Genomic DNA, 19,726 nt, shown 5'->3' on the forward strand with positions numbered 1-19,726 from the left:
ACGAGGTTTACCGCCGCCGGCTCTTCCCGGTTGTTCCCGGGGGCCCCGGACGATTCCACTGATTGCAAGAAGAATCCTGGAGAAAAAGCCCTGTTGTCACCAGAGTGTCGGTCGTCTGAGAGAGGGGGAATCCATGGAAGTGCTGCCCTTATGGAAGTGCTTCAATTCCCTTGGAATTGAAAACCGAGGAAAACCAGAGATAATGCTGTGCTTTAAGTTATTGATGTAGGTACAAAATGGGACAGCTCATGCTCTTTGACAGCCCTCCAGAAAGGAGTAGGGAGGCTGTCTTTACTGGGAAATATAATCTATCTGGGATCAGAAAAGGTGAAAATAGTACAGTCTTAAAATAGCACGTGGAAGGGCTTTTTGTCAAGCAGGACTTAGGGCTGTCCAGCTGCTGCAACTATATTTTTTACTTTATCATATTTGGACTTTCTGAGTGTGTCCTCAGCTCTCTTCTTCCTACACACGTAGCACGTTGTTTTGGTTTGCTTGCCATGTTGGGGATTTTATCTTTCAATTACTCTTACCTACTCTCAGTTTTTGCTCTGTCCTCACTCAGATTTTTACCTTCAAATGTTTCATGTAAATGCTGATATTACCCATGGTAACTTTATAGCCAGGAATAGCCATTAAATTGACCATACCCCTCCACAAATGCACTATATTCACTCCCTGATAGGTGTGTGGTCCTAGTACATTCCTATATTATCATCTCTTTCCCTACACTGGACTAAACATCCTTTCTTCACTGGTTGTGCCAGGTCTGAGCAATGGATCACTGGGACTAGCTTCCGCAAGTTGCAGAGCTCGTTGGTCAGCCGGAGCATAGCTGCAGCTGCAAACTGCTCTGTTGGTGCAAAATCTGAACAGATAGAGCAGTAAGTCTTCAGAGTGCTCCAGGATCGCTGGAGCAGTTGGCATAAACAACTCCAGGACCTCATAGTCCAATAGCTACAGCAAGAAACCAGGAGGGATAAGATTGCTGAACTCCATCCTTCAGAGAAAAGCTGCCGTGCCTCCTGCTGCTGAGCTTGTGTTCCTTCTGGTACCTGTGCTCCTTCTCTCTGTGGAGGGCTGAATCCCTGCACTCCATAAGGCCTTGTACCAGCTGGTGCATTAAGAGAGGACTTAGTATCATGCACCAGGGAAGAACCTAGGGGCAGAGAGGAATATGTGTTAAAGTTGCAGACCTTTGTCCCAAGAGGTGATGCAAAAAAATTTAAATTTTGCCTGGCTTGTCTTTACTGAGCCCGTCTTAGCTTTATTAGCTCTGGTTCAGGTCACTTAGGAGGGGTCTTTCAGAGCACTCTTGTTATCCTTCCAAAGCTCAGTAAAATGTTTTATTACCTGCCATGGCAGAGCAAGGGGCTGTGAGGAAGAGTGTAAGGCTGCAGGAGGGTCTGGCATGACAGACTTTGACTTCTAGACATTTAAATCTGGTACCGTTCAACTCCTTGACATACTGAACTTGAGAGAACATCAAAGTAATACAGATTTTAGAGAAGGTTATAACACTGTCCTTCAGCATGAGGGTTTCAGTGAGTTTTAATCCTTTGATAAGAGACTGCCTACATTGAATAGATGAGGCTCAGAACAAAAGGAAGCTCAGAGAGAGCTGAAAGAATTGGAGTCCTGCTCTGGGCACTCAAGATTGGGCATTTTTATTGGTAGGAGTGAGGCATGTAAGAGGCAAGCAAGAAACTTTTAACGATTTGGAATAATGTCAAGGGAGATGCTGTTTTCGTTTAATACCTTCCAAAGTGAAATGTCCTGCATAATGTATTCCACTATGTCCCAAGACAGTTCTATATGTTCAGTATATTGGACTGTGCTATGCAAAAGCTTATGAGACAGTTCTGAGTTCCCTCATACCCTGCCAGGACCAAGGCAGGCCCAGCACTTGCCCTTTGGGTGTTTCCCTGTCAGGAATCAAGAGGGTTACACCTGGAGTCCTGTGTAAGGCCTCATGCCATGGGTATGGTTCCCCTTTGTAGCCAGGTCTCAACGCCTCATTTGAGCCACTCTGCAGCCTGGCTCAGTGGAAGTTCTCTGGTTTGTTTCTTGGGTCTTGTGTTGATCAGAAGAGTGTGTGTGTGTGTGTGTGTGTGTGTGGTGTCTGTTACCCCATAGAACAATACTCCCCAACAGGAACAATCCTACTTTTGCACAGTCATGCTACCGCTGCCTCCTGTGACCCTGGGGCTGGGAGGTGTAAAGCACTCTGGGAGAGCAGCAGAGCCTGCTCATAGCCTGGGTACAAGTGTGACGTGCTGGGCGATGCTCGGGTGAGAACCGAGCATTGAATGTCTCCAGGACTCTGTGCAGTCAGTGATGTCTGTACAGGCAGCAGGAAACACTTTTCAGAATCATTGTTACTGTGATAAGTAGCTTGTTCTGCATCATGTTTTGGAGCTGGTTACTATGTGTTTCTGGATGTTCACAGCTAATTTCCTATTCGTTTTGAAAGAAGAAAGAAAAAAAGTGGGGAGAGGTTTTGCTGCTTTATGAAGAAGCAAATGTGTGTTACTCCCTGTATGCCTGTGACTGAATGCAGAAACAGACGGTGCCAGGGCTACATGTTGAAAGCAAAGCACCAGCTGCCTGAAAGGTGGGATTAAGGAACGTCATTCTGTGGTGTGTTCACTGTAATTACTAAAGAAATGCAATTTATGAGAAGTTTTTGGAGGACATTGTTTGGCTGGGGCTCACCTGATAGATTTGCAGGCATCCTTCAGCCAGTGGCAGAAATCTGAATTAAGAGTGTTTTCAGCCATTCCCTAATGAGTTCCTCTTTCTTTGTGGCACTTTAATGAACTCCAGGTTGTAGTTACCTCCCTCTTCTTTCTCTCCTGATGCTTCTAATTTCAGATAAATATTTGAGATTAGAAGTGGCTCTGGGTATGAAATGTGACCCTTCACCTCCATGCAACTTTCTGATTATGCCATGCCATTAATAACCAGAGCACCTCTAATCCTGCAACTTGGAAGTGTTCAGCTCAAATTACATTGGTATCTTTTTAACAGGAGCAACATTTCTTTAAGAGATGTGTCACTTCCAAATACAAAATAGGAAACAGCTGCCTGCTTCAGACATCAAATAGGAGCTACCCCCACCCAGAAATGAGACCAGTGTTTTGGGCTTTGTAACCCAAAATGCTTCTTTTAAAATGGAATGGCTGCTCTGCCTGAGCAGCAGGATAATCACTGCAGTTAACAGAGCCATCTTAATTGCTTCTTCTCCTTCATACCTTCTGTAAAGGTATTAATTAGTGGAAGAACAGGATATCTTCATTATGTGTGAGATGCTAAAAGAGCTTTGGATCTCTGCCCTATTTTAAAGACTAAGAAGGACTTGAACATTGTAGATATTTGTTGCACCCTTTTTTAGGCAAAAGTGTGTCAACTTTCAGAACAATCTTGCCCTTAAGTCTTCATGTATTTTACAGCAAAAGGCAATTGAAAAGATGGGGAATTATGTAATATATCCTGAACACTTTATAAGTGCTATGGCAATGATACTGCCCAATGGAATGGAAAGAACAAACATAAAGATATTTTAAAGCATTGTTTTAAACGTTATAGACCTGGGCATCCTTTATTATTATTGCTACATCTCACTGAACAGTTACAGTGAATCCACATATATAAGAAAAGAGATGTCTCTTCGTCATTAAAATTCCCATCCACTCTCCTTCTCCTTTCTCCCACCCTGGTGATATGGTAAAAACAAGTGTTCTCTTACAAAAGCATCTTTCCTTAAAAGGATCTTTTTCCTTTATAAGCCAAGCAAAGCAGACATTTTTGTGGGTGCTGGGGGTAGCAGTGAGGACTTAAGCTTAACATATATGATAAATATAGAAGTAGAGAAAGTATTTGGCATGTGGTTACAACTTAGGCTAAATAAATTCCAGTGGTTACTCAAACTAAAAAGTTGGGGTTTTTTTATGATAGCAAACAAAACAGACTGTCATTGAATCTGAGAGTGCCTTTGACTGAAGAAGGCCTTGCTGAGACTGAAGGAGAAGTCCATAAATGAAATAAAGTCTCTGGGAAATTTTGTATTGTAATATGTATGATTATTTCTGTTCCTTGGCTGTAGCCATCTCACCTAACCAGCTGACTCTGCAGCAGCACTGGCCATGAGGTTTCCAACCAACTTTTTTATCCTTTTTTTTGGCGAGAAGAAATGGCTTTCAAGGGCAGCAGGATGCTGTGGTTGGTCTGACCAGCGATGCCCTGATTGTTACACTGCCTGGACACTCCCGTGGCGCTGGGAACGCGGCAGGACGCTCCCCTCTGACATGCGGGGTTCGCCAGGGCTGTTATTTGGCCCAAGAGAACCTTCCTTGTAGGCGCAGGGATCTTCGGTATCCCTGCTCGGGAGAGAGCCAGGAATCCGTCAGCCCAAGGGAGTTCTGGCCACCAGCGGTGCCCGGGCCGGCGCTGCCCGCGGTACTGGCAGGGCCGATGCGCTCGGTCCGGGGTCACCCCTTACGCTGCCGGGGGGGTGTCCCGGTACGACGCGGAAACGTTTTATTTCCTCGGAGCAGGTGACTGATCCCGACATTGGAAACCCAAGGGGCGCGCATCGGGCGCCTCGCACGGCGGACGTGCGGCGCGCTCCCCTCGGCCGCTCCGCGGAGCTGCGGGCCCGGCCCGGAGCCGCCCCACAGGCCAGCGGGCAGGGGGGGTCCGCCCCCGCCTTCGCCGGGGAGCGGCCGAGCCGCCCGCGCTGCGCCTCAGGGGCGCTGCTGCCCGCGCCTCGCGCTCCGGGAACCGCGCCCGTGCGGGCGGACAGCTCGCTCCGGCCCGGCTCCGCCAGACCGGGACTCGCGGGACAGCTTAGCACCGGCGGGGCGGTTCCCCCGCTCCGTCCCTCGGGCGCGGCCGGGCGCGGCGGGGCGGGCCCGCAGCAGGGCGGGCCCGGGCCGGCTCCGCCGGCGCGCGGGTCGGGCTGGCGGCAGATGGCGGAGCGGTGGGGGGGCGACCGCGGTGGTCGGTGCTGGCGCCCAGCGGGCGGCGGTCACGGTGCGGGTGGGGCCCGGAACGGTCTGCTCCAGGTGGGTCACAGGGGAGTGTGGGGCGGCGGGGCGCGGGCCGGCCGTGGAACGCTCTGTTTCTCGCAGGTCTCGAGGAGGTCTGCAGAAAAACGGGCCCCGGGGGCCCCAAAGGTTCCCGGCCCGGAAAAAAGGTTAAGGGCCCCCCTGAAGTGAGTCCCTGCGGAGCCGGGCCGGGCCCCGGCTGCCGCGGCCCTGGAGAGGCCCGCCCGCAGGGCGGCTGGGCTGCCGGAAGTCCGCGCCGCCGGGGGGTGCCCGGGCCGGCGGACCCGCGGGCGGGCGTGGCGTGCTGGCGGGCCGGGCCAACACTGAGGGTCAGGTCAGGCTCCCGATGGCCCGTGCACGTTCCGCCTGGGGGCGGCGAGGCCCGTGTCACTTGCGCGGAAACGGCCCACGCGCGAACCTCACCCAGGTCACACAGTGGCAGCACCCGTCTCCCCTCTTACCTGGGGCTTTGACCCTCTGCCTTTATGGTGTCGTAATCGAGAGGCCATTTCTCTGAGTGGCACTAAAACAAGAGTATCTTGGTATTTAACCAGGCTTGGTTATGTAGTCAGTTGTTATTTATCTCTTCAAAGCCTAAGAAAAAACATACATTTGAGTATTTTCCCTGTGACCTCTACAAACTGCAGAATAGCTTTTGTTGACGATTGTTTTCTGATTTACCAGTTGTCCATTGTTGAATCGTGTTCCATGGCTTCTAGTCAGCCTCTGGGGAATTCTGTTGCTCAATACCTGGACTTTGTATTGTTCAAAGACTATGTTCTCCTTCAGGTTTCAGAGGAGTGTCTTGGACCTGTCGTTGCAGTGGAGGTTTGCCAGGCTGCCCAACAATGCCAAGCTGGAGATGGTGCCAGTCACTAACAGAGCAGAAGCTGGAACCACGGTATGTTTGTTTACGCAGTGTGACCTGATTTGTTGAGTTACCAGTTCTGCTGATATGACCCCATCCTATCTGATGAGCAAGAGCACAGCTCAGTGTGGCCAGTGCCTGTGCAGGAGACCAGCTGAAGACAGGTTGAAGTGCAGTGGCAAGTGGTGATTTAGTAGTTGAAAGTCTTTGCTTATGTTCTGCATGAGCATGTGGTGCCAACTGTGTGTTGGAGGAGAACGGGTTCATTTGGGGAGCTGAAAGACTAGTAGTCGTGGATGCCTGGGAACTTAAGCATCACTGATGATTAACTCAGTTCCCTTTCCTAATTTCAGTTTCAGTTGCTGTTGTCTGCCTCTGGATTTTGAATTCTCTTTTGCTGCTTTCCCAGCATTGCTGGTCATGGTGTGTTCACACAGCTTTAGAGTCTTTTGTTACATGTGCTGTCCCCAGCAGTGGCCAAATGTCCCTATTTAGTATGATTTGAAAAGGGCTTATGGATGCTGTGTTCTCTAGGAATTATTGCCACATTTAGGAGTGTAAAAATCTATACGTGTCACTGTAGTGGCTGGAGGCATAACTGTTAAAGTGACGCATAGGTGTTAATGTGTGTGAACTTTTTATGTCATAAAAGTGATGTATGGTCTTATTTAAGTAGCCTAGGAATGAAAATTTGTCTATTTCTGACAGTCATTGCTGACAGTCATCGCTCTTCTTTCTGACTTCCTCAGGGGGAGTTTCTCAATTTTTATGAAAGTTTCAGGTCTATTGGTTTTGATCTCTTAATGTCTGTCAGCCAAGCTGACAAATTAGTGGTGTTTGTTGTAGGCAGTTGCTCTTGCTGTCACAGAGAGAAACTGATATGTTGAAATGTGAACTTTGTGTTGTGAGGCGGCTTTGGAATCTCTGCTCTAGTTCACTGTGGGTGTGCAATGTACTTTTAGGGGTCACTGATGTTGATGTTTTTCTCTGTAAAACCTCCATGTTCTTTGTTTTGGCACTAATGCCTTCTTTCTGACTTTGCGGTAGAAAGAAGTTTGTGCTTCAAATGACGTCTTTAGTTAAAAAAATACCACAAACTGGGAGCATCTGCTTAAAATTTTCAGTGAAAGATTGTGATGGAATGGAGTTTGTCGTCCAGAGGAAAGTGTTTCTGTTGAAATGGTGCAGTGATGACTTTATCTGACATTTGTGTCCAGTTGGGAGGTTGAGAGGTACTGAAGGAAAACAGTGATTTTATTTTTTCCCCCCAAAGTTATATTATGAGAAAGGGTAAGAAGGACTGTGCACTGTAGGAGAGAGGTTATAGCATGGAATCACTAGTTTAGATCCCAAAAGAGAAGAGCTAAAAGAAGTGTAAGTTGTTACTATTTGGTTGTAGTTCAGCAGAAGAATCTACAGAAGTGAGTCTTCTCTCAGAGTGCTCATTGCTTTGTCCTGGGGGTGAGAGGATGCAGCAAATGCGTGCGTGAAGGGTGGAGCCTGAACAGAGTCACTGTCCCACAAATTTGAGCAGAGATTCCACTTGGGAGAATTTCACAGTGTAAGAAAAGACTTGGTACAGAACAATTGACTAAAAGAATTCCCTGTCACAGGGAGCATGTGCAAAGACTAAGGAGTTTAAAACAGGCAGGTGGCTGTGACTGGGCTGTGGTGTCAGTTGAGATGCAGAGTTGGTCATTTTGGCTGGCTGCAGTAATGTTGGGATGAATCTGATTCTGTGTCTTCTATTATTCTATCTTCTGTTAAGATAATGTGGGTGGAAGTAGGTGTGCTTCCCTCTGGTGACAGCAGTTACCCTGGAAACAGAATACACGTTTCGATAAGTTATGAGTTTGTTCAGCAAATTTGATATTTTAAAAATAGAAAGCTTTTGGATTTGCCTTTGCACGTAGAAAACATTGTTTCCCTTTGCATGTAGAAAACATTGTTTCCCATAAGACAGTTCTTTAGTGAAAAATGGAACAATTTCCACTTGTGATGGCAGGTGACCATGAGTTCAGCTCTTGTGTTAAAGTTGTCAGCCTTTTGTTTAAATGTTTGTAAACTTAGATGGTAATTGTCACTGGTCTCTATTATTTTAAGTAGTGCTTGGGGTCTTTAAAGAGACTTTTCTAATTGACTGAATAGAACTTTCGTGCCATGTTTAGCTTTGAACTGTCGCTCAACAACTGATGCAACTGGTAGTCAGAGTTTCTGGGCTGGATTCTTACAGAATGGTGATGTCAGCTGTCATCACTCTGCTGTTGCTGAGAATAATCTAAGGCTTGTCTCCCACGTAGGAGAAACCAGGAGGTTGTGTTAGTGGTGGGATGAAACGACATTGTTCTGTTGGCTCGTTGTTAATGATGCCACTGTTTCCTTTATGTAGAAAAATTCCTGTCTCCAGCAGATCAACATTTGCAGTCCTGTGAGGACGTGTGGGAGCTGAGGCAGATGACAAACATATTCCTCCGCGGAAATCACAGTCGATTGCTGGAGTGTGTGGTGTCTGTTTTCCCATCTCCCTCTCTTTCTCTCCCCCTCTGCCCTCCTGCTTGCACACACATCTTGCACTCACAGTGAAGCTGACTAAAAGTGTTGGTAGGGACATGTGAAAACACAGAATGAAAGAAAGTGTCTTTGGCTGTCCTGGGCTAATGTCTTTCTCAGGCTTTGGAATAAGGCCAGTTTCTGTGGACTTCAGAAAACTGTAGTTGACTGGAGAAACCAGGTTCCATCTAGTGGCTGTGGGTTTTTTTAGGATTTTTCTTTAGGCAAGTGAGCTAATTGGGAAAACCTAAGAGTTAGACATTCTGGAGAAGGCTTAATATTCTCTAAAAGGTAAAAAAACCCCAAAACACGAACACCTGAAGTGCACTGCCATTCTCCATCTCTTGGTCAGCTGCTAGACTTTTCTCTTGAGATGGTCAGGAGTTTAAGTTCTTCAGGACTGAGCCCAGCATGTGTTCATTTTAGAAATACTTTGGATTTTTTTTTTTTTGAGAGAAGTGGGGAAGCAGTTCTCTGAAGTGTGTGTAGCACGAGCTAATGAACATGGATGTTCACATTCCAGGTTGGAGAAAGCCTGTTAAAATAGGCAGCTAGCTGGCCCTTGCCTTTTTCTGTGGGTGTTCAAGAACTTGATAACTGAACATCCAGAATTATTTTTAAGATTTTTTTGCTACTTCACTCTCGTATTGCATGTCAAAATTTGGTGATTAGAAAGCATCAGTGAGTTGCAAATGTTGTTTTGTTGGACTGGTAATGGTTGTTTAGGTCTTCAGGAATGCAGGGATCAATGGGGACTGTATTCTTGCTTTCTCTGTGTGGATGTGCAAGTACTCTGCTTGTTTTGCCCCAGGGAAGTTGTTCTGCAAACTGATGCTGAAGTGGACAGAGCTCTGTGTTGGTATTTTAAGTTGTGCAGCTGCATCAGTCCTTTCTGCCTTACTGGTATTTGTTTTATGTAGGTGTGAAGATCCTTTCTGTAAAGTTTCATCCGGTGTAAAACAGTACATCTTAGTTGCTCATCATGACACATTATTTGGGATGTTTGCACTGGCTTTTCTCTGAACATGTTCCAGTTCAAGATATGACAGGGAAGAGGGGCCCCTGAAAGCTGGTTAGTTTTCCAGGATGGCCTCCCCCATGCTCAGGAGAAGTCCATCCCAACAAACTGGAATTCAGGCCAGAATGCCTGCACATATGGACAAGGAGCACTGAAATACTTTAAAAAGTTGTGAAGAAAAAAAAGTTTTCATTCAATTTTCAGATGAATTCACTGTGTTTTTCCAATAGGTTCGGATAGCATTACAACTAGATGATGGCTCCCGTTTGCAAGACACCTTCCTCTGCCAACAGACTCTGTGGGAACTTCTCAATCATTTTGCAAAAATCAGGTGAGCAATGCAGTGAGAAAATTCTTGTTTGGATGGATCTCTGCATGGCAGTAGTTACTTGTTATGGTGATCCAGCTGAATCCTTCAGATTTGTAGAGTTTGCGTTATTTGACTGTGGTTTCTCCTTTATTACAGATGTATTTGCCTTTTCCTTGCTCTTTCAGATTTGACACTCCGTAGTTTTATTATTATTTTTTAATCCTGCAGTAGCACTCCTGATTGAGGGCATAAACTTGTAACAAACTGCTAAAGCTGTGAAGCAGCTATACTAAACTGGGATATGTTGCCCCACCTGCCTTTTACACAAACATGTTTGAAGTCAAGTTACTGCCAGAGGTGAGGTGCCAGCCTGGATGATCTTGATCCCCAGTATTTCTGTGCTGCAGTTCCCTGTAGTGCAGGTGGTTCTTAAACGAGTTGCTGTTGCTTTTGAGGCTTGCTGTTGTGCAAGTTCTTCAGGGAAATCTGGAGCTCTCAGCAGGCTAATGTGGAATCTTCAAAAGACTGATTAGATCCTGCTTAAATGGAAGAATTTATGGTTCTACATTTATTGAGTATGTACATGGGTTAGAAATCTTATTATTTGAGTCCAGTCTACATTCAGTGTTATCTCTTGAGTTTTGAATTAAAAACACTGTATTGTTTTGAAATTGTTTTGAAAGACAGTTCTTTTCTCACGGCTTGGAAGATGAAGCCTTGAAGCTGTGGCGGCCATTCTATTTTTAATTGTTAGGGACTAGGTCTACACTGTGACTTATGAGTAGAAGTCAAAAGGAACCGTTTTCATGTAAATGCTAGAGAGAAAAGAATTCTTTTAATTGAGGAAGGAGGTAGGCCAGAAAGCCCAGATATGATTTTCCTAAGTGTTTTAAGTCCCCTCTTGTCCCTTACTGCATCCTTTGTGCCCTCTGGGAGGAGAGGAGTGCCTGTTGCAGTTTGGGGACTGCTAGACTGGTGGGGGTGTTAATAATTGACAGTGACAAATAGCCTTTGTGTGGCTTTCTCACACATTAGTTGACTATTTATTCGGTTTAAATTTTGAGCTTTTTATATAATTTTGCTCTTTTGAAGTGGTTTTATTGTTTACAGGTTATTGTAATACTACTACTTAATACACATGCTACTCTTAAGCTTCTAACTGCTGCACTGTGCTATGCATTCTTAACTAGTTCAGAACACAGCTGCTGTTTTCTGCCCTCTTGAAGCTGAGCTGAGATGTTTGGATGGGCTTTGCAAACTTTTGATTAAGTTCAACAAGCGGCAAAGGTGCTGTGTGTGACTTAGTCACAGAACAAGCTGGATCTACAGCCATCTTTATGGATTTCATGGGCTGAGCTGCTGTTCAGTGTGTTTGGATTCACGTAGACTAACTAGTCAGCTAATTGTTGATATTTGCTGAATCCTTCCTTGGACTTTCCAACTGGAGACATTTTCCTGGAATGCTCAGCTGCTCTAAGTGCGTGAGGGGAAGTATTCTAAATCCACTGGAATTTCCCCTGGGTTTCCAGCGTCCATCTCGGCTAATTGGATCTGAAGAAGGTCTGGAAGCTATTGTAGGGTTGCTCCTCCTCTCAGCGTGCGGCAGTCCTTGCACAAGATGTTTACAGGCCCTGTCAGATCACTACATGAAGGAATCTAATCTGCTTGCCGTTCCCCTTCTGAAGAGGAGCACATCAAAGAGAGGACAGTGTGTTTGATGTGTGTGCTTCCCCTCAGTGGGTGCATGTAATGGATTAGCAGCAGCTGGAGGAGGAGCTTCCAAGAGTTAGACAAAAACAAGTCTCTGGGGATCTTCGCCTGGAGTCTGTGCTGCAGGGGCCGGTTGAGTGCACAGCGTCGTCTGCTCTTTGAGCGTGAGGCCTGGGAGAGCTGCTGCCTTTCTGTCTCCCACTCTTGCCTGCCTGGCAGCTTCAGCAGCTTTGTGGGCTCTTGTACGTGGGAGTGATTGCACTCTGGACACTCAGAGACATCTTTGATAGTAATTGTGACTCTTCACTAATTCTGTGGTGTCATTCAGTAGGTTTAGATATTTTCCATACATTTTTAGAAGATGACTCAAAGAGTTGCTTGGATTGAAGTGGAAAGCAGTTTTTGGAAAAGTGAATGAAACTAGATTCTGTAAGTCAAACTGGCTTGCTCTCCTATGGGTCTTTGGTGAGGGCACGTTCCATTGTGCCTCAGGTTCTTTTCTCCTGAATGGTGATCATGCACCTTTCCTGATAGGCAGCTTGAGGTTCAAGCTTTTTTTCCTCTGGGCTGTTCTGTCTGCCATTTCTGTGATTCTGTACTGTTTCTCTGTGTTTCAGCAACCCTTTATCTTTTGTGCACTGTTATTGAGGATTCCTGTAGGAATACAGCTGATCCTAATTGGAAGCAAAACCCATTGGAATTGAGGTAGAGATGAGTATCTCTCCTGGATTGTCTGGAGAAATCTGAGCACAGTAGCTTGCTATGGTGTGCTAAAGGCCAGTCTCTTTGGTGATCTTTTGTTCCAATTTTCTAATAAAGACAAGTTTTTTTCTGCCTTTCATCGTCAGGCATTGGCCTTGGGAACTTACTCGGGTACTGCTGCCAGAGGAGAGAGGGAGGTTGGAGTCTGAGTCTTGAATCACAATATTATGCTCCTTTGTATGAGAAACTTAATCTCTTGATTCCTGCAGAGCATTGTATAGGGCTTTCTGTCCCTGACAGAGAATAACTAATTGTGGAACTACAAATGGAGGCAGACTATTCTGATGTTGGTTTGGTTGTTCACCTTGAGTTGGAGAGTTAACTGTATTTCATAGTCTGAAGCTTGAATATAGTAGTTTGGATGCACTGGTGTGTCTGTCTCCTTCTGCACAATAGGATTTGTTGTGGCTGGGAGAACTGTTCTGAAAGACTGGTGCCTTGGGACTATAAACTCTTTGGGATGTGTTGCAGCTGGTCTGGAAGTAGTTCTCAGCCCCTGACTTTCCTAAACTAGATCTGACCCTCAGGACTGGTTTTACAGGTTGCTCAGTTTGGATTTGCTACCTCTGGGTTTCTTTGTGACTCACCTTGTCCCATACCGCTGTGGCGTTGCAAGCTTTTAAGTTTTAAGCTTTTGATCAAAATGGCGTATAGACTGCTACAATTAAACCAAACAGAAGTCTTAGTTCTGGCCTGTGCTTAACAGGTTTGCTCCCCCACATCCTCCATCTGGAAGTCTTTGATCTTCTCTTGCTCTTTGAGAATTACTCAAGGGTTCAGTATCATAGTTTTGCAGTGGTTCTTTCGGTCCCGAGTGACTTCTGGTTGCAGCTGTTTCACTTACATGTCATTGCAGCTGAGTTTTGAGTCTAAGTGTAAATGTCCTTGATGAATTTTCATGGAATTTAATGGCTACTTCCCTTCATTTTCTGCTCCGTAGGCTGGTTGACTCCTTCCCCATTCAGTTTCTTTTGTCACTTTGTGCTGGGCTAAATAGATTTGTGTTACAGTATGGTGTAAGACATTGATTGTATATATGTATTCTTTTAATCAGCTCCTTTGTGAAGTATTTTGGACATAACAGAAAGACTAAGTGATATAATATTGAGAAAGTTGTTGTTAAGTAACTGTGAACATTAGGGTGATACTTAAGGTTCTTAGAACCACTGCATCTAGAGCAGTAAGATGTGTTTGGGTATGCAGACTCTGGTCTTCTGCTGGGCAAGCAGGTTGCTGAAGTGGGAAGGGTTATTTCCTTGTTACCTGAACAGAAAATGTTATCCCTGTCCTGAGGTGGTCTTTCCGTAATGATTGGGTTTATTGCATGCCTGTTTATGGAGTTCCCAGCTATGAAGCAGAAGCCTTTCTAACAGCAGCAGTCAGTGTGGCCGCAGCAGAGACCATGGAATGTACAGTCACTTCAGAACTAGACACTTCATTGACTGCTTGGATTTTAACTGTTCTTAGGGATCCTTTTTCTACATAAATCCTTGAGATAACTTTGTGTCTGGTAATACTGCATCTCAAAATACATGTTTAAACTGCATGATGCTGAAGGCAGAATGTTTTAAGTAGTGGAATTCTGTTAATTAAGCTCTTGTCTGGGAAAAGTCAGAATGAAGCTAGCCTTGATCACTGATATCGTGTTCATACAGTTATTCCCTGTCCCAGCCCCCAGGAACAACGCTCACAAATTTAACCACAAGACAGAGACTATACCCTGAAGGTACAAGTATAGGTGTAAGTGATGCACTAGATAAAAGCAGTCTGAGTTCCTACTTCAGTTTTTGACATTTGAATGCCAAGTTGATCAATGTTTTGTGGATATATTTAGGAGAAGGTGCGGCTATTACTCCTACTGGGAAATTATAAACAATGCAGAGTAATGCTTGAAGTAGAAATATCTTTTCAAAACATCTAATTTTCAGTGAAAAATACTGGATTCTTCTTAAGGCTGCTAGGGTCCTGCAGGTTTTGTTTTTTCTTGTGAAGTTCACTGCAGAGATTAGAATCTGGTGGCTGAAGAGGCAGCTAAGTGGAAGTGTTCACATAACCCTGTCAGTCATTTGCAGAGCTCCTCAGGTGTTCAGTAACAAACGCTGGTGTAGTCGAGCATAAAATGGCAACCTGAGCTCAGGAACTGGCTCCAGAGGCCTCAGGAGCTGAGCAAGGATGTGTCGTGTTCCTGGGCTGCCAAGGGGATTTCCTCAGCTGCTTTGCAGAGAGGTGGTTTCTCTTCGAGTCACAGGTGATGGGTGGTGGTTTCCTGGTGGGGTGAGTGGAAAGCCATTCCCTCCCTGAGACTGGAGTGCAGAGATCAGTAAGACCAAGCGAAGTTTACCATGAGGAAGAATTGCCGGTGTTTTACGTTTGATGATAAACCAGCTGTTGCAGTGCAGATGGTACATACTGCTCCTTACCAGGGGATATCCTGGTGTAACTGCAAGGGCAGGGAGCTTGGGACAGAATCTGCTAACAAGAGCTGCTGGGGTGTAAGGAGAAGGATAAACCTCATCAGTTCTCATTGTGTTGATGGGGAATATCCTGGGGCAACATTCTCACCTTTTGTAGTTACCCAGGCTGAGCTAGGTTGAAATGTCTGAATCTGAAGCTTCTGAAAAAAATGCTTTCGAGAATTCAGCCAAGTCTCTTTCCAAACCACCACTGTCTCGAAGTGGACAGTGTTTTCCTAGTCACCTTTTACCATTGGTATGCTTGGAGTGAGAAGCAAACTATTCTCCTTAATGTCATGATTTACCATGTTCTCAGCTGATTTCAGTTTGAGTTTCGCTTTGCTGGAGTGGAGACCAAGATGAAAGAGAGTTTCTTCTGGTGTTGGATCTAATGCTCTCACTGATTTCAGTGCTTCAGCATAATGTACTGGTTAATTCTTTAAGGCTCTTTTTACATTTCTACTGACATCTGAGGATTTCTTGCTGCAAGTGCCAATCCTTATTTTCTTCCTTTTGAAATCACATCATCTTGGCTAGGTGAGAACTGAGACTTGCTATGAAAGGCAGTGATTGTCTTTTCCCTGTCCATCTTCTGTGTTTGATCATGTGAATATGCAATAAAGCTTCTCTTTTACTGGAATGCCTCAGAATTGTTATCTAGAGGAAAATGGAAAGAGTAGCATCTTACTGGTTTTTCCCTGTTTTGATGATGATCTTCACTTATGTTTTCCTCTGCAGATGGCGTGTCAGAAGTTTGCATAATTGCTAATATGTGTCCTGTGTCTCTGAAATGCTTAAATATGGGTTGATTTTCACTTTGTCTAGAGTGACAGCCTTTCCTTTGCCTATTTTCTCCATGGTCTCCAGAATCTGGAAGTTTCTGCTGTTCCTTTTTTTGTTTGTTTGTTTACTTTCTTTTTTCTTTTTTAAACTGACACTAAGACAGGCAAATTCTTTGTCCACAGTTTATTTGCTTTCGAGCAGTATTTAATTCTATTTGTTGCTGTGCATATGTGGAAAGAAATGGACCTCTCCCCAGGGAAAGTTCAGTGACTGTAAACAGTAAAGAAGTCTTTAGCTTAGATAAGGGATTAAAAAGAGCAAGTGTAATTAAGTCATGTCCAGATTGGGTACTGAGGCACACAAAGAATGACGAGCTCAAATTTATCTAGTAAGATCAATTAATTTATGAATTAACTTTAATTATTTCTGCTTTGTTATTAAACTTTTAGACCATGTTTAAGGAAAAGTGAATGCATTGGAGCAAATTCTTTACCTAATGTCTAAGAGAGATCCCGTGAACTATGTAATGGTTATTGCTGGAGGAAAATGGAGGAGAGTATTGCCAGCTGATTTCACTTTGTACCGTTACTCTGCACTGGTTTTGGAGGGGGTGGGCTGTTGTGCAGATGCTGCAGTGTTTTGCTCTTTCTTGCAGGGAGTTGATGGAACAGCATGGTGAATTCTCTCCAGTCTGTATTTACATGCGAGATGAGGTAAGGCAGCAAAGGCCTCTCAACTGTCAACCCTAAAAAATAAGAAAAAACTTAGCTCTACTTTCCAACCTGGAAAGTGTTTCTTTTGAACTTTCTTGAGAGAGGAAGTAGAAAAATGTTGGTCTTTTCAAAGCATGACGTGTCTGTGTGGAAAAAAGCTCTCTTGGAACAGAACCCTGGGACGTTGAGATCTCTGAGCCCATAAAATGAGCTCAATGACCTGTTTGTGTTTTTCTTTCCAACTTCTTTTAAAGCTTGAGTCAAAACAGTGGTTTCATTTTAATAAATATTTGCTTTTCTCTGTGTTTTGATCTTCTGCTATTAAAGTTTTGTTTAATATTTTGTATGTGCGTATTATGGAATTTGCTCTCCCTGGCTGTCCCCTTCACTTCCCACTGACCTCTGTGGACAGATTGTCTTTATTCTGGAACAGGTCATTGCAGGCAGATGAGAGGTGTATGTAAGGAAGGCGGCTGTCCTGCAGCTCTGAGGTGCTGCCTGTCGTTTAACTTCTGCCGTAAAAGTAATGCTTTGCTGCAGTTTGATCCCATTTGGGTGTGTGTATGGGACAAAAATACACGTAGGTCATCTTCCCTTGAGATCACTTAATAAGCTGTGAATGTGGTAAAACAGTATAGGTGAATACAGATTCAGGTCTGATTTAGAACTGTAGAAAGAATGAGTTTTGATCTGTTTCTGGTGCTGTGTGGTGCTTCTTTTGATACAGGCTTCTTTCTAGAAAGAGCACTATATGTGCTCTCCTGGGCAAGCAGTGGCCATAATTACTCTCCTTTGGTTTTGTTGCAGATATCAGGAAAAGATGCCCTGGAGAAGACAACACTGAAGTCACTTGGCCTGACTGGAGGCAGTGCCATTGTCAGGTTGGGAGGAACAAAGTTTGGCCTCGTTATTTTTCCTTTCCACTCTGGTGGTGAATTTATTTTGTTTCAAATACCAAAAAAAGGGGCAAAAAAATTTGAAAACTACAAACATTGTGGCATTCAGTAATTATTGCATTTGCCTGTTTATCTCAAACTGCTGCCCAGATGTGCTTCCCACAGCTGCAGATGCTGGCACTGACTAGTCATGTGCAGATTAAAAGAGCTTGTTTGTTTCTTTTCTTTTTTTTTTTTTCTTCTTTTTTTTTTTCTTCTGTGATTGGAACAGACAATTCAAAGTTAAAAGTCTTTCTGAGAGGGCAATCAGCTACCACTTCATTCTTCCCTGCTCTGGATCTCAGGCACTGAACTCCCAGCCCCTGCAGTTCCTTCTGTCTGTTGGAGGGTGAGGTGGGGACAGGGGCAACCTTTCTATGATCTCCTGGCCAGCTCCTTGCAGTATTTACAGAAGGCAGGAGTGATTAGAAGCTGTGCTTTACAACTGACTGCTGTTTTCCCCTGGAAGACAGTTTTCTTCTGGTGGAGCAGGTTCCTGTTCTGTTTTGTTGCACAACCCCCTGGTCCCCTACCCCTCCCTTCACAGCAACTGGAGGTTGTGCTCTGTGAGTGTCTGGAAGAAGCAAATTGTTAAATCAGGGGTGCATTTGAATCAGCTGTTGCCTTTGTGTCACGGTCACATTGAGAATGGGGAGGGCAATACTCTTAGAATTGTGATTTTATTTTTATTCCTGTTGGTGTCTTCTTAAAGAGTTGTCATGAAGAAACGCAGTTCATCTGGTCAGGAGGAAGCTGTGGGCGCCATGGTGCCTTGTAATGAGCCAACAGTGAGGCCACGCTCTATGGAGGGAGCAGAGGATGTGCTCCTACCTCAAGCAACCACATTCCCAAAGGACTTGGACCACAGGGATGTGGCCATGTCTTTAAACAGCAGCACACACAAGCAAGACTCGACTAAAGAAACTCATGCTAGCTTGGAGGAACTGTGGCCTTCCTCAGAGCCCGAACATACCCCATTTGTTCCTTTTTTTGGAGATGGAGAGCGTCTGGGGGATTCTTCTGTAGCTACACCATCCTTTGGGTTAGATATGCCATCTTCAAAGATGCCAACAACTTTTTCCAGCCCTGGAGGCCCTTCTAAGCCAAAGAAGTCTAAGAACAGCCAAGAATTTCAAAAGGAGCGAGAACAGGTAAGGGAATACGTGTTTGCAGTTTGGGCAATGAGGGCTTTTCTTTATCCTGCCTTGCCTGAGGCTGAGCTCCCATGAGGAAAAAGATGTTTCCAGATTTAAGCCTTTTTTCCCCATGTCATAGGGTTAGGTACCTTGGTGACATACAGTTCTGCCTGAGTTCAGTAAGGAAGTAGGAAATAGGAAGGATGTGAGCTTAAGAATTTGCTGTCCAGAGGCAAGCAAAACTTTAAACCTTTAGGTGTCCTTGATGAGTGGTTCAAATAGAAACAACACAGCTGCGTTAAATCACAGTCCAGGAGAGCCTACACCTCTGTGCCTCGAATTTCATGCAGATTTCATGAACCAACGCCCACTTTGTCGCCTGAGCCCTAGGTACTTGTTTGTCTCTTCAAATCTGATGTGTAGTTTTGCTAAAGATGAGCAGAGTTTGGTCTTCGATTTAATTTTCTTAATATTGCAGATGAAGCAGAAACCTTCCATCCTTTTCCTTCTGTATTTCTGCTTGCTTATAGAAGTGTTTTCTGTCTTGATCTAAAATATCCTGCTTCTTAAATGTTAAGTCTACCTCTCTTTAACCCCTTTCCTAGAAAGACGAATTGCACGTGTCTCTGTTGTTGATGTCTCTGAAGTAAAACTGTGTTTGTGAAAACTGAAAATGCTTGAGCCCATGTAGAGATACCAGAACTGATGGCTGAAGAGTGCTGTGATGCCATCCCAGGGTGACCTGGGAATGATGTGAGGTGTGCTTTCTGTAGGGCAGCTGTATGGAATTGAATGCCTTCAGCAAGGTTGGGTATGTCTGGAAAGCAGCTTAAAATTAAGCACAGGAGTCATTCAGTTAATAACTTACTCCTCATTATTGTGCACTATGAGTTTCACATTCTGGATTCTCAGTGACCAGTTCTTTCCTTGCTCCTTCACTGCACACATCGTTCCTGTAGCTGCTTTCGTCTTCAGAGATCCCCTTCCTTGTTTCTGCCTCTTTGGTACCCTGTAGAGTTAGAGGTTTGAATTCTTCTCTGGTTCTGATCCAGCCAGGATCGAATAGTGAAAAACTATAAATAGAAATAAAGGATGCATGGGGAGCTTCAAAGGGAGGTCAGTCCAGGAGGAATTTAGCAAGACTGTGGATGTTTTCTTGTTGATGTAGAGACTCTACCTTGGTTGACTTCTTTGTGGTTGCAGTTCATTCTTGATGAGTTCTGAATTGTTTAGGAACAGAAACCAGACCCTGGAAGGACTCTGGAGCAGTTATGAATTGCACAAGTAACAGAAAGAGGCCTTGCCAACCCAGTGGTGAATATTTCGGTATATTAGAAACATGTTTGGGTCCGTCTAAGCAGTGTTATTTCACATTTTAGAATAGACCCTGAGCTTGGAAAACTAAACAGTGGGCTGGGTGACTTGTCCAGTCTCACGTGT

The 19,726-nt window shown here is 44.7% G+C and overlaps 1 protein-coding gene across 1 annotated transcript in view; it reads left to right on the top strand.

The window, feature by feature from the left end:
- Positions 1-5,808: 5,808 nt before the first annotated feature.
- ASPSCR1 (ASPSCR1 tether for SLC2A4, UBX domain containing) overlaps positions 5,809-19,726 on the top strand; it is a 37,911-nt gene continuing 23,993 nt past the window's right edge. Inside the window, exons 1-5 of the mRNA XM_008921779.2 lie at positions 5,809-5,949; positions 9,715-9,815; positions 16,158-16,215; positions 17,023-17,096; positions 17,863-18,301. Of these exons, the coding sequence (XP_008920027.2) occupies positions 5,824-5,949; positions 9,715-9,815; positions 16,158-16,215; positions 17,023-17,096; positions 17,863-18,301 (798 nt within the window). The 5' untranslated portion in view covers positions 5,809-5,823. The remainder of the gene's footprint in view (positions 5,950-9,714; positions 9,816-16,157; positions 16,216-17,022; positions 17,097-17,862; positions 18,302-19,726) is intronic.

Source organism: Manacus vitellinus, unplaced genomic scaffold (assembly GCF_001715985.3).
Source record: "Manacus vitellinus isolate BGI_N305 unplaced genomic scaffold, ASM171598v3 scaffold_24_pilon, whole genome shotgun sequence".
Classification (NCBI taxonomy): domain Eukaryota; kingdom Metazoa; phylum Chordata; class Aves; order Passeriformes; family Pipridae; genus Manacus; species Manacus vitellinus.